We start from the raw sequence: 14,452 nt of genomic DNA, 5'->3' as shown, positions 1-14,452 counted from the left end.
TCTCACAGTTCTGAAGGCTGGAAGTTCAAACTCAGGGTGACTGTGTATGTGGGGGTGGGGAGTTTGGGGGGTCCTTCCTGCCTTTGTTCTTTGTGCTCATACAGCAAGGAGAACAGCCTGATGTCTCCTTCCTGTTGTGGGGCCCTCTCTCAGGACTCATGTCAACGTCTCCCAGAACTGTCAGCTTGTCACACCATCCTGGGGCTTGAGCCTCACAAATGCACTGGACACATCTTGGCCTCTAGTGCGGCGTAACCTGCCTTCCTGCTGCATTCCTGTCCACCTCCTGTCTTTCCAGTCACCCAAGTCAGAAAGTGACATCATTGGCCATAATGGCCACTGCCAGTGTCTCCAGGTCCTCTGTCCTCTCTGTCCCTGCAGCCATTGCCTGCCAATCACTACTCACAGACACCAGTGGCCCCTTGTTCCCTGGCTTGTCTCACCAAGCCCTACATTGCTTCCTGAAGAAACACCCAACCTCGGTTCTCTGTCTCATACACTGGAACACAGTACACCCATTGCTTCCCACTCCCTGGCAGGCTTGCCCTTCTTCCTGGCATTTTCTCTAGTACAGTAATTTACCACAGTGCCAGTCAGACCAAATGTGGCTCAGTGTGCTTGTTCTTGCCTCTGGGGCACCCCCCTCCTCCGCACATGGCTCCTTGGGGCACCCCCCTCCTCTGCACATGGCTCCTTGGGCACTTCCACCCCTGCATATGACCTCCTTGGGCACCCCATCCCTGTATATGGCCTCCTTGGGGTACACCCACCCCTGCAAATGACCTCCTTGGGCAACCCCAATGCACCTACATGGCCTCCTTGGGGCACCCCCCCATACACATCATGGCCTCCAGGATCATACTCATCTGTCAGACTCATCTAGGTCACCACGGTGAATCCCGACTTGCCTCCAAACATCATGAGCTTTCTACATGCCTTCTTTATAGCGTGTTATGGGTGTCTCTGTCTAGACCCGCCTCCCTGAATCGTATGTGAGCTCCTTGGGGCCTGGAATCATCCATACTCAATGACAGCAACAGCAAACACATATTGAACCTACATGTAAGTGAGAAGGGGAGGGCAGTGGGTAGGAGCCTCTTTCTCACTCTGTGGTCACGCGTGTCCTCAGCTGCCTGCCCTTGGTACTTCCTGCACACACACCCAAGCCCCAGAGGGAGCCTTGGGTGTTCCCTTTCCCTCCTGCCCACGTGAATGCCCTCATGAGGAAAGCCCCTCCCTCCTCAGCTTGAATGCCCATTCATTTTTCCCCCTTGAGCACTTTTGCTGACTTCTGTCCTCTGTCGCGCTGTTGTTCTAACATTCTCCTGCAGAACAGCCCTTCACGGCACCTGTGTGATCTGCTGTCCGCCCGGTTCATTGCTTTCAATGATTCCTGACTCTTCATGTAGACAGGGCCTTGGTGTGTGTTCCGTTCTTTCCTTGTCACTGGGCATTTGGTTACTGTTTCTCCACATTCTGTATTTATAGCTGGCCTCAAAGTCGGGTCCCTTCTCTGCCTGTCCCCCTTTCTCTGAGCTAGATCCTCTTTGGGAAGACAGAGTCTCCTCAGAGTCGTGTGTCATTTCGAATGTGGGCTCCACCGTTCCCAGCCTGAGTCTGGAAAGCAAGCAGCTTGACGTCTAAGCATCTGGTTTCTCATCCTTGAGAGGGAGGCACCATCCTCCCTGTGGGCTGCTGAGAGGGTTTAATGAAATGCTCTGTGTGGAGCTCACGGCACAGCCGAGTGTGAAGTGAAGGCTGGCCACCGTGACTGATGATGTTTCAATACTATCGTTTCATCGATACTTCTTCCCCTAAGTATCTAACAGTCGAGCTCCTGGCCAGCAGCTAACGTAGAATAAGTGTGGCACAGATGTCAGACTCCAGGCTTCCAGAGTTGCTCCTGGAACCTCCCCCTTTCTCTCTGTAGGCATGATAGCGAGCCCCTTCTATCTGCTTACCTCAGGGTGAAGGATTTGCTTTTCTTGGTTTGAGAGGGTCTCAGGAGGCTATTAGCTATCTTAAAATAAAGCTTTTCTGTATCCTGAGAACTCTTTGCCTCCAAGTGAGACCAAGAAGCTAGACCACATCTGTCGGCCTCGGATGCACGGCTGGGGCTATGGCTGCCTGAGTTCTGTGACTAAGGAGTTCCCAGATCTCTCCATCTGACCAGAGCTGGCAGGAGTCCTGACTATTGAAGTCCAGGATGTGGGCCCTCCTGGCCCCTTGCCTGTGGAGGGTCTCTTCCTGGCTGCTTCCTGTGACTGGATGATAACTGTTCACTTGTATCAGAAAGGAGATGATATTGTAGCCCCGTGTCAGTTGGCTGGACCAGCAAACCACATAAGTGGTTCTCACTGTGTGCTTCTCTTCCTCATCCCAACTGATCAAAGGATGAAAACACATAGGTCAATAGGCTCTTTCTATGGGAGGAACTGTTGGGACATCCAACCCAGCGAGGATCAAACAGCTACATCAGAGTCACCTGGAGAGCTCATTCCAGAATGCAGATCCCTGAACTCACCTTTATATAATTTCCGATTTCATCAGTCTGCCTGGGGCCCAGGAATCTGTCCTGAAAGACTATAATACTCAGGTGTGGCACAGTAAACCTGCTGGGTTCGATGTTTTACTCCCCGAGTGGAGGTGGGTGCTTAGGAACCCCAGCGAGATTTGACAGGTTTGTGACAGAGGCCCAGGACACTGAACATGCTTCACAGCCCCTACCTTGCTCTCGACAGCAGGGCCAGACCTGTTTCTGCACTGAACAGAATTAGGGCATCTGGATGGGGACCCTGGGAAGCTGTGTGGGAGCCAGAGAGGGGAAGAAGGCTTTGAATGTGCGTGCATATCTTGTCTTCCCATGACAGTGCTGAGGCAGCAAGGGGACCAGGCATGAAAGTGTGTCAAACTGTGGAGTCTCAGTTGAAGGTGGCTGGCTACCGACCCAAATAAATGGACCGAATGTAGGGACAGAAAGCTGGGACTAGGTCAAAGGTCACCAATATGGGCTCCTCCCACATCACGAAGAGCTCTTAACTTTTCATCTGAGCATTTGATCCTTCTAGGGCAAGATCATCCCCATGAAGCAGCAGGGCCCTTAGCCCCCAGCAGTTTGCATGGCAAAGCCACTAGAATCGTGGGCACACATACTAGCAAGATAGTTGTGTTTCTGGATTTAAAAAAAAAAAAAATAGTGCTGACGTCATGGGAATCAAAAGGAGTGAGCTCTGGGAAGAAAGGGGGCTTCACCACCAGAGCCAGGCTGCTAGCAGGGCCTCCTGCCATCCGGGACTTAAGGTCAGGAGGTAAGGTCACTTAGCTATGTGAACCTGGGCTAGTGTGTGTGTGTTAGTGTGAGTTCAGCAAGAGGCAGTTTTATGGCACTATGGAAAAACTCCCCAGGCATGCAGACCTTAAGTAAATATGAGCACAAAAATAGATTTTCAAACCATGTCCTTCCAGAACGCAGTAGGATTTACTGAAAAATTGGGTTGAATTCCCAGTGCTCACCTGACTGCTGAGTGGGGAAAGGCAGAAGGCTCCGTGTTTCTCCAGTGGATCTGCTGAAGCAGGGCCAACGGCAAGCCCGATGATGATAACGGGTGACTTTCTAAATCCAAGTTGGTGTGTGTGAGTGAGCCAGGGTTATGTGAGCTTCAGACTTGATGACGGGGATGAACATTAACTGTTCGCCCCAGGCCTGAACCCAGAGTAAAACTTCGTGTAGAAACTCTGCCCACGTGTTATAGGTCACGTTGGGTTGTTTGGTGGTGATGCAGGTTTGGCCCTGACGCATCCCACTTTGACTCAGTTCCACGTGGATACTGAGGTTGCGTTCTGCCCAGTGGCCAGCCTAGCACTGGGATTAGCATCTGACCCCAGAGCACAAAGGAGGTTTTCTCTTGAGCCAAGAGGTGAGTGCAAAAACATCAGGGCATCCCCAGCATCCTGTTTTAGGTTGATTTTCAGAACCTAGGTTTCACTAGCCCCAGACCGTCCGAGGACCTAAGTATGATGTCCTTGACTGCATTTCAGCACAGAACATCTCTATGGGGCACATTCAGGGGTGTGCTAGTCTACTGGCTTCCTGAGAAGGTTAATAGTCCTATTGAAACACTATAGGACTCCATGAATCTCGAAGAGGTGCCTGTGAGGAGCAAAGGGAATCCTGTGGCAGGAGTTCCTCAGAGATGTCCTCCTTATACAGGACTGTGCCTCCTTGGTAAGACCATCATGATGTTCAGAAGTTCCACGTGACAAGACTGTACTAGGCAGCCAGTAGGTTTCCAGGGGCTACTTGTGTCCTCTTTAGAGTAGGTGTCATGATAAGACAATGATTGGATAATGTTCGGTGTTAGCACATCCCTTGAAGAACTTGTTAAAGATGCATTAGAGGGGACTAAAGAGATACTTATGGCTAAGAGCGCTTGCTGCCCTTCCAAGGGACCAGAGTTTAGTCTTCAGCACCACAGGCATAAGCACACACACACACACACATCACACACATATACACAAATAAAGGACTAAACACATTGTAAAGTGAAATTAAATTAAAATGCATTCCACTGGACCCCCTCTCCTGCGGGATCTAATGCCACCGACGGAGTCCAGACATCTCTGTGGCAGGCCATTAGCAGTTAGCAGTCACACTTGAAGAATGCTTACCCACTGTTTATTTACCCAGTGGCTTGATGACTTGAGAGTCTAGTGACTCTGAACACAGTGACTTTCCTGTCCTCGCTCATTGTGAGGCTGCAGAACAACAGAGCTGTTGTTCTTAAAGTCCCATCAGGCACGGTCTGGTTCTAACATAACAGAGAGCTTCCCATGCACCAGACAGCAGGCGTGCCCTCCCCTACCTCACCCTGACAACTCTCTGCTATCACCAGTTCCATTTTACAGATGACAAAACAGGGTCCGGAGCCATCTCCCATGGCTCCATCGCCTGTGTTGTAAGCATGGCATGGAGCTGTCTCTGGGGCACAGCCCTCCACTGGAGGTCTTTGCCAGACGGTCTGGCTGATTCAGGCCAAAGTTCAGTTCAGTTCTGTTGGAACTTAATTGAGTGTTTGAAAGGTGCCAACACTGCACCTAATCCAAGCAGCAACCTTGTGGGAAAGGTGTGGCTGCTGCCTTCCAGAAAAGGAAAGGTGGACCTGGAGAGGTCAGTCTTGTGGCTTGATATTGCAGCTTAGCCAGCTAGGGACATAGCAGGCATTTGTTGCTCCTTCCTCTACCTGTACTACCTAGCTGAATCTCTCCAGGGCTCCCCTAGGCTAAGGCAAGACTGTTTGGACTCCTTGTTGCATAGTTAATCACATGAGCTTGTTCTGGCAGTCTTCCTTTTTGACTTTTAAACGCCCGAGTCTGTAAATAAAGCCTAAGTGTACACGTGGGGAGGACGGACGTATCCAGAGTCACCCTCAGACCTGGCACAATGCTGGCTGAAGGCACCAGGAAGAGCCAGAGGCCGAGCATGTGTGGAGAAGGGAATGGAGGGTCTGGATGAGGCTGCCCTGGAGCAGTCCCCTCAGGATCTGTGCAGTGGCAGAGGCTGTGAGGGAGCACGGGGAAGCAGCCGGGGAGCATTTTGTGGAGACTGAGCCTGGGTCCCTGGGCTTAGGGCCAGATCCCACGGGCTCACCCACCCTTTTCACAGGCTCCCTTCTTGCCTTGGGCCGTAACTAGTTGTTTGATTTGGGATCAAAGTCATGATTTTCTCCTCTAGCTGATTAGTCTTCTTTTCCATTACCTTATAATAGCTTCTGTAGGACTCTCTCCAGCTTTCTCTCCCCGGGCCTCTGTGCCTCCAGCAGCTTGGAGGCAGCAGTTGCCACTAGACCGAGCCCTGTTAGAGTGAGTTGTCAGGTGAGGGGCAGACGGGAGCAGCTGAAGTGTGATACTTGGGTGTTTGTTTTTGTGCTCTTGAGTAGAGATATGTTTCTACCCCTCATGAGCCCTGGCTTGGTGGCTGGTCCAACTCGAGAGGCGGTAGCTCATCTTATGAAGGATATTCCACATCTGACCGTCCCAAGAGCCTGAGTGCTATTTGCACACTGCTTCTGGGTTGTTCAATAGTTCCTTTCCTCTGGTCACTGGCTCTGCCAAGTGGACACCCTTCTCTTCATGGAGACAAATGTCATATTTACCCTCTGAGCCCTGGCAGCACCGTTGCCATTTTGAAAAGGGTTTGGAGGGTTCTGTAGCCTTGACTTATGGCTGTCTGAGGGAGAGCCAGTGCCTTGCCAGTTTGGATAAGCTATAGCCACAGCCTACTTCTGCTTCTTTACACTAAGAAGTCCCGCCACTTCCAGGGCGTGAACCCTATACAAGAGTCAGCTCACAGTGCTGTGGACTTCTGAGGAATATCTGGGACCACCCGTTGTTCCCGAATTCCAGTTCACAGGGTCTCATACAGTATGTCTTCATCATCCTTCCATCTGTAGACAGACCCCGAGGTAGCCTTCCAATGTGGAGCAAGGGATGGCGTATCTGAAACAATGGAGAGATTTTTCTGGTTCACATTCTCTTGGTTATGTGGGTTGCTAGACTCCATCCCATGTTCTGATGACTTTATTAGCAATAACTTAATAGCCAGGCCCGCATCATACCGTGTCACTGGAGAATGTGATGCCAGCTTTCCTGTGAGCTACCTACAGGCTTCTTCATGGCCTCTGCTTTCAGCATCCTCCTGCAACCTGTCATTCAAGAAGTCTTTTAGTTGCTGTGGGGAACCAGAGTTGTGTATGTGTGGTGGGTGGATACTGCCTGGCTCCTCTGCTGGCCATTGGGTGCATTTATCGGTAATGGCTGCAGACTGTCTTCGCAGGACTGTGGAAATCCTCAAAATGGTGTGGGTTTGATGCTCACAGGCAGCTGGCCACCCATCCGTGACACCTGCCCTGACCTTTCTGTCTTGTATACACCTAGAATAAGAATCTCAGCGGAAGGGCATGAAGCAAGATTGTGGACCTCATGCAACCGTTTTTTTTTTTAAAAAGCAAAAAGACCATTTGCATGTCAGGAGAAGTCTGGATTTTGTTGCCTTGCAGGGAAATTTCCGCAGCCTTCCACCTGACTCTGAATGCGTGCACAGAACTATAAAATGCTGAAGAAGTGACAGCATGTAGCAGTCCAGCCGGGCTCTCTGGAGCTAGACTGGAGCCCCCGAAGACCAGCTGGGTCCACTTGCTATTCGTTAAAGTTCTTTTAGTTTAGTTTTTCAATTTTAATTGAGTGATTGATTTTAAAAATATCTTACCATTGCCCTGCCCTTCCCCCAAGTGTAGCAATGAGATACATGGGGACCAAGTAAAATCCATCACAGATTCACGCTCCTTAAATCCTCTAATGCTTCCTGCGGCACACACAGACGATGGGGTGAGCAGATAGAGAGCCTCGGAGTTCCTCGGAGTGAGGCACTCTGATTTTACGTTCATTTGCTCTTCCTAGAGATTTACTGTGCTCAGTGGGCATGTCCCTCTCCCCTTCCTCATGCACCTTTCCTTGGCACTCTTTCTTTGGACCATCTAGCCTGACTAAGGAGCTGAAAAGAACTTAGAGGGCCTGTTATTCCACCCTCCAGTGCAGTCAGGAGAGAGTGAAGTGTCCTTTATGAGATGTGAAAGCAGATGCCGCATTGATTTCCCCATGAACCACTTCAGGTGCTCGAACCGCGCATTCTCATTCGGCCTGAGAATCCCCTTTGGCCATGTCTTAGTACGTTTTTTTTTTCTGTTGTTATAATGGAATTATCACAGACTGGCGATTTATAGAGTAATTTATTTCTTACAGTTTTAGAGGCCTGGACGGCCACAGTCAAGGGACCCTAGATCTCAAGGACCTTCCTGCTGGGCTGTTAATGGTGGAGGATGGAGCAGTGGAGACAAGCCCGGCTGTATGCAGCACTGCGGTGAACAGGGGAGGAAGGGAGGAGGCGGGATTTGTCCCTTTGTTAGGAACTCCCTCCTCAGTAACTACCCCACCGCTTGGTAACAGTGTTTGTCCTCTGCCCTAGTAACCCACAGTTCTAAGAAATCCACAGTGTTGTGCTGGGGATTGAGTTTCCAGCCCATGGACTTTGGGGAGATATGTTCAAACCACATTGGATCATAACCTGCTTTGAAGGAAAAACATGGGAGTCATTGCTTTCTGGTTCCCAAGCCCCCTGTCCTGTTCCTAGAAATGTTTTCCGCACACCTCACAGAAGTCTCTTCTGAGGGTTCTGGGGAGAGGAACAGGACAGGAACCACAGACTGCTGGAAGATGCAGCCTGAACTCACGAAGCACTCCAGAGGGAGGTGGTAGAAAATCACCCTAGAATTTGCTGGAAACTCACCTTATACAAACAAGCTCTTAACGTTCTCTGAATGTTAGGGATTGGAGTAAGGAACACACACATCACACACACACACACAACACACAGGCAGGCAGACACAAAACACACACACACACACACACACTCAGACATGATATGCACTGCACACAGGCAGACAGGCAGACATACACATTTAAGACCAGCAGAATAAGAGTATAGAAAAAAATATTCCAGCAAAGACATAAAGTATTGTGAAACTATGTATCCCAAATGTAGTTCTTATAGAAAACATAAGTGCTGGGTGGTGGTGGCTCACACCTTTGATCCCAGCACTCAGGAAGCAGAGGCAGGTAGATCTCAGTGAGTCCGAGGCCAGCCTGGTCTACAGAATAAGTTCCATGATAGCCAGGGCGGCACAGAGAAACCCTGCCTCAAAAAACCAAAAACCAACCAAACAGAAAATAATAAGCACGCACATTCAGAGCAGGAGGAAGAAAGGGGGCAGCGTCTGGCGATGGCTCTTGAAAGTCTTCATAGGCTCCCTGTTCAGTTCTTCAAGTGCCCTCAGCAAGAGAGCCGGACAAAAGGGACTAGAATCTCAACCCACAAACTGATGTTTCTTTCTCCCCTGCTTGAGTCACAGCGAACTTTCTTTGTTGGGTCCTGGGCTAGACATGCTGTGCCCTATATTCTTAGCCTTCACACAGATCATAGACTGTGGGACCAACTTGATAAGAAGGGGAATGGGACTGTCCTGTCTACACAGCTGACCTCAAGCAGTCCTTGCCGTAAGAGAGGCATTGGCCAGGACACCTCTGCCACAGTGGCTTCCTCTGTCCTGAAGAATAGACCAGAGAGAATGAAGCCAGGAGCTACCAGCAGGCCTGGCTAGGATGCTGGATAAAGGTATGTGTGTGTGAACGGGGAGGAGCCTGCTGTCCCTGGAACTTCTTGCAAGGACTGGGACCGATTCTGCATCGGGAAGAACATTTTTAGTGTCAGATTTGTGAGGCGTAGGCAAGGGGGAGCTTTTTACATAATTAATCTCCTAGCTTCCAAGGTCATTGCTGCCCAGCTGGCCAGTCATATTCTCTGCCAGGCAGGGCTCAGGCTAACACAGTGTGCCCTGAGCCAGACCTGAGCGTGCTGGTCCGGGAGCACACAGGTTGGAGCTAACGCAGGAAGGGTGAGAAGAGTCTAGATAGTTCATGCACTGGATCATATGTGGTCTTCAATCAGACAATAAATGTGGAACATCTAAGCCTATCTCTAATGCCAGCTCTGAGGGGGGCCCTTCTGAGGCTAAGAGCAGGAAGCAACAGCAACTGAGTTCTAGAAGGGTCCAGCCATTTCACACTTTGCGTGGTGAGATGGGCATCAACCACTTCTTCACTTATGTGGCCCACTTAGAATCCTTAGATTCACAAAGTATTTGTCTTCCAAAAAAAATTAAAAATAAATGAATTGATAAAATTATTGAGCTTGTAATGTCGATAACAACATGTCTGCTAGGGCCATTTATATCATTTGCTGTGTCTCCTTTGAGAGAGAAGCTAGAGGAGGGTGGGGAATAAATCATCTTCTTGGGAACTCCAGCCTGGTCGATGCATTAGCATTGATAAAGCAGCTACTGGATGCCAGGCTGTTTGGCCATTGAAGATACCAAGGGCCATGCATCAGAGCCTGTCCTCCAGAAGACATCACCGTGGTTGAGTGAGAGGCCTAAGCCAGGAGTCCTGTTCTCACTGCTGAGCGAGGGTATGCCAGAGGGAAGGGGAGACATTTCCCTGGGGAGGGGTCAGTGAGTTCTAAGAGATAAGAGGACTGGAGAAATCGCCATTGAGTGCCAGCTCGTGATAAAACATTCTATTCCAGAGGCCAAAACACAGCATTGAGAACATTATCGTGCCAAATGGTAGGGCTGGGACTTGAACTCGGGGTGCCAGCTTCAGGGTACAGCAGTTGGGCACTGTGTTTTTAAAGCCCAATTTGATTGCCAACCAAAGGGGTTTAGTGCAGCCCCTTGGGACTGCCTCTAGAAAGACTTCCTGTGGTCATGTTGATCTGGGATTGGGGACCCAGAAGGGTCCTGTGATTCCTAACACCTGACTGCCAGGCAGGAAAGGTGTGCCACCCTGCCGTGGGAGGAGAGCAGACCCGGACCCCGTTGCTGGCACACGTGCCCATGCAGACTGTCCATGGCCTCCGTAGCCTCTGTTGCTTCCTCTCTGGCTGGGTTCCCGTCCTCCGTTTCAGATCTTACTGGTTTTGAATCACAAAGGCTTTGGTCTTCAGAATTCTGAGAAGCTGGCAGGCCCAGCTTTGCCTAGCAGGGAGCTCGGCACTGCTGGAGAAAGAGTGCCAGGTCCGTGGTCATCTGAAGACTCCAGATAGTTTTGCTGTATGGATGCAGAGAGATATGGGAGTTAGGCAGCCAAGCCACTCTGCCAGAGTAAAGTGGAGCCATGTTTGTGTCCTCCGCCTCCAAGCTTCCGTGTGTCACCATCAGTGTTTATAGAAAGTGCTGCTAACCAAGGCATTAATAAAAGCCACACAGCAAGCACGTGACGATCAGTAGAAGGCTCTTAGGACCAGCCGGTCAGCATCCTCATTCCAGTCTGCTTGGAGTCCGCCTGTTTGTCCTTGAACCACAGCGGCTGCTCCTCCAAAAACATTTGGCTCAGGTTCATGTCAGTGGAAGCCCGCGAATCCAAACTGCCACCAGCCACCAGCTTGTCTTCCTGGGAGCTTCCCGAGGAACCCCTGCGGCACTGACCGCTTTGACCATTGTCTGGGCGGTTGCTGCCCAGAATGAGAAGTGAACATTTTAGGCCAGACGCTCACATTCGCCTTCAGGAAAGAAGCTCAGTGTGTTGAAATTAACATGCTTTCCAAAAGCAATATTTTTAGAGTGATTTTTAAAAGGGAAACATGTTTAAATTTTCTAAGATTATTTTCAGTATCGATAGTATATGTGTGTATGCATCTCTCTTTCTCTCTCTTGCTCTCTCGGAAACATGTTTAAATTTTCTAAGATTATTTTCAGTATCGATAGTATATGTGTGTATGCATCTCTCTTTCTCTCTCTTGCTCTCTCTCTGTGTGTAGCATGTGCCACCTCAATGTTTTATAATTCTTGTTGTGCCTAGAGTGTTTTCAAAACCTGGGAAGACTTCTGGGGCACGTGAAGGCCATTTCCTAAGGCCTTATTATTTCTTCCATGAAGCTAAACTTCAAGGTTGCCTGTTTTGTCTTGTTTCTTTTCCACTGTGTTTTTTTTTTTTTTTTTTCTCTTCTGAGCACAGGTAGCATTGATTGCCAATAAGCTGTTCACCTGCTTTCCAATCATTCCGCTCCGGGCAGCTTCCCTATGCATCCTGATTTCCCCTGTGCACGGGATTCCCACTGCAGAAGGATCCTGCCCGTCTCCCATCCTTGCTGCGCTTCTTCATCTTTGAGGTCTTCTGCAGTTGTTCTTCTTATTGCCAAAGTCCTGAGCTTTGGAAGGTGTCCAGGGGCAAATTCAAGAGTGCACAGCATCTAGTCTGATCTCACATCCGCAAAGCCAGCTGTCTTCCCATCTCGGCAACAGGTGCTATACAAAGAGCGAGCTGGAGACGCCACCTGCCCTTCCCCTGACTGCAGCCATCTCAACAAGAGCTTGTTGGCTGTAAGCTGGCTCACACACACACAGCTTAACGAAATCATACTCCTTAGCAAGCCGTTTATCTCGAACAGAACACTACCCCCATTCTTCTGACTTCTTTTTTAATGTTGACTTTAGAAGCGGTTTATCAGCTGCTCAGGGAAATCAGAATCATTGCTTCACTTTCATAGATATCATTTTATTGTCTCAAACTCGGCATCTGTTGAGCTCTCCATGCCCCTCCTTCTGCCGTTGGGGATGGAGGAGGTCCAGGTGAGAGCCCCAGAGCTAGGGAGGAAGTGATGAACATGCCAGGTCGACCCTGTTGTGTAGAAGTTCTTAGGGTAATAATTGGTGCCGTAAATGTAATCTTATATTAGTTTACAAAAGTTTGTCCATGTGTCTCTCTGTGTCATACCTGGGGAAACTGTGCCAGGGAAGGGTGAAGTGTGATACTAGGAGGGGCTAGTGTATGTGTATGTACATATGTATGCATGTATGTGTGTATGTACAGCCAGCTATCCCAGGAAAGATGGAGAGTATGGAATGCAGTGATATCTGTATTATAAACAAACTAGTTTCTTCTTATCCAGTATTTTTACCCCATGGTTTCAATTACCTCTGGTCAGCACCAAATAGTTTATAAGTTTTTAGTTGCTCTCCAGTTTGAGAAGTGAGATAAACATGCTGTCCCATCCAGGATGTGCATCAGCCTCATATTCAGAATACCCACTGTGTACACACTACTCACCTACTAGACTTGGGAGCCTGTTGCTTATTCCGAATGTCCTTCTGATTTTGGGCCATTTTTTTTTCTGCAATAGAAGATTGGAAACTGGACATTTTATAAAGGAAAGTTTATTCTGCTTCATGGTTCTAAGACTGGAAGTGTTGGGCTGGGCAGCTGCATCTGAAGAGGGCCTCATATCGCATCATAACGCGGTGGGGTGTAGAAGGGTAGAAATTGGTATGGGGGAGGAAAGCACAAAGGACGGACTGACGCGCTCAGAGCCTGCTTTTGCTAGACAGACCCTAGAACCAGGAGAAATACAGTCTTCACCCTGACCTGTTAACTGTCCCACACGCTTCCCTCAGATGAGGCTAAGATGACTCCTCTTTCCACCCCAGCCCCGTTCTCCCCTCTCTGCTCGCCTGGAGGAACTGCTCTAGAAACAGAATAGGTCATGGGGAAAACCCTCAGCTCCACAGTAAAGGCTGAGTTGGGCTTTCTCTCAGTCATGACTCCTAACAGTGCAGCAGATAGGTAGGTAAGTATCATGTAGCTTCCAGGAGTGGACTCGGGATGGGCTCTTGGAGGCCTTTGTTTCTCTGGAAGTTGGATAGCTGTGTGGTGACAAGCGGCACTCCCTGTCATAAAGGATCAAGTTCCTATGTGTGTCTTGTAAAAATCTGTCCTAGGAATAAATTCCAAGAGGAAGCTGTGTAACTTCTGAGACTTCAATTGTGTTCTTCTTTCTCATCTCCCCGCAGATATGCACTTGTTCGGCCACTATCCGGCACACGATGACTTCTACCTTGTAGTCTGCAGCGCCTGCAATCAGGTCATCAAGCCGCAGGTCTTCCAGTCGCACTGCGGTAAGTGGACTCCTGCACCCGGTGGATGCATGGTCCGCCTGTGACCCTGGGCTCCCATCTGGGTGGCCCCATATCTGTCTCAGTCCAAGGCTGTGGGTACCCTGGCGTGGGACTGCTGCCTCTGCACACAGAGGCCTGGTAGGAGCTAAGTTCTCTTGCTCCATGATCCTTCCTATCAGAGCAGGCGGGAGAAGGCCTGCAGCGAGCCTCAGGAGCTGGGACTAATCCGAAACCCTTGTGAACCTTGGTAGTAGCCTCTGCAGGTAGCCAAGAGAAGGGGAGGCTGGAGGCTGGAGGAAGCCGTTCCCTGGCAACCTGCCGTTTTCTCCCCCCCAAAAGGGGCTCATGGGAGAGACTCCCCAGATTTGCACACACACAGGGGAGGGCTGGAGCCACAGGTGGCCGGCATGTGTGACATTGGATGCTACTCCCAGGGGATGCACATAAAACCTCCCATCTTCTTGGTCTTTTCAAGAATCCCGCTTATTATATTTTTACTTTGTGCCTAAGAGCTCATTTTCCCCTGAGTCTCTTAGCGTCCTGGCTGTGAGGCGGTGAGAAATTCCTTGACTCCATCAGCAGCAAACTGGGTGCTCCACTCAGTACAAGGACAGATAAAAGCCACATGGCTGCTCCTAAACACCTCTCTGACCTTAGACAGGAAGCCATTTCCTTATCATTACCAGGAGTTAGACCACATGATTCCCAAAGTTGTCCTGTGCTGTGTGAGTCCAGGACAGTACATTCGAGTCTTATTTAACCATGACCCCTCTGATGAGCAGGCTCTGAATGCCCCCTCTGCTGTTATTTCCAAAGCATATTCAATATTATGCTTGAACAAAAGAAGCAATTATAATGTTGAGTGTGCTTTGGTAAATACACCCGTTTCC

The 14,452-nt window shown here is 49.6% G+C and overlaps 1 protein-coding gene across 10 annotated transcripts in view; it reads left to right on the top strand.

Annotated features, from left to right (window-relative positions):
- Atxn7l1 (ataxin 7 like 1) overlaps positions 1–14,452 on the top strand; it is a 214,089-nt gene that overhangs the window by 59,755 nt on the left and 139,882 nt on the right. For all 10 annotated transcript variants that reach the window (XM_057782318.1, XM_057782314.1, XM_057782313.1 and 7 more), the window contains one exon: positions 13,458–13,562. In XM_057782318.1, coding sequence (XP_057638301.1) covers positions 13,458–13,562 — 105 coding nt within the window. The remainder of the gene's footprint in view (positions 1–13,457; positions 13,563–14,452) is intronic.

Source organism: Chionomys nivalis, chromosome 10 (assembly GCF_950005125.1).
Source record: "Chionomys nivalis chromosome 10, mChiNiv1.1, whole genome shotgun sequence".
Lineage (NCBI taxonomy): Eukaryota > Metazoa > Chordata > Mammalia > Rodentia > Cricetidae > Chionomys > Chionomys nivalis.
The sequence above is the reverse complement of the archived record's forward strand: the minus strand, read 5'-3'. Positions and strand labels throughout refer to the sequence as shown.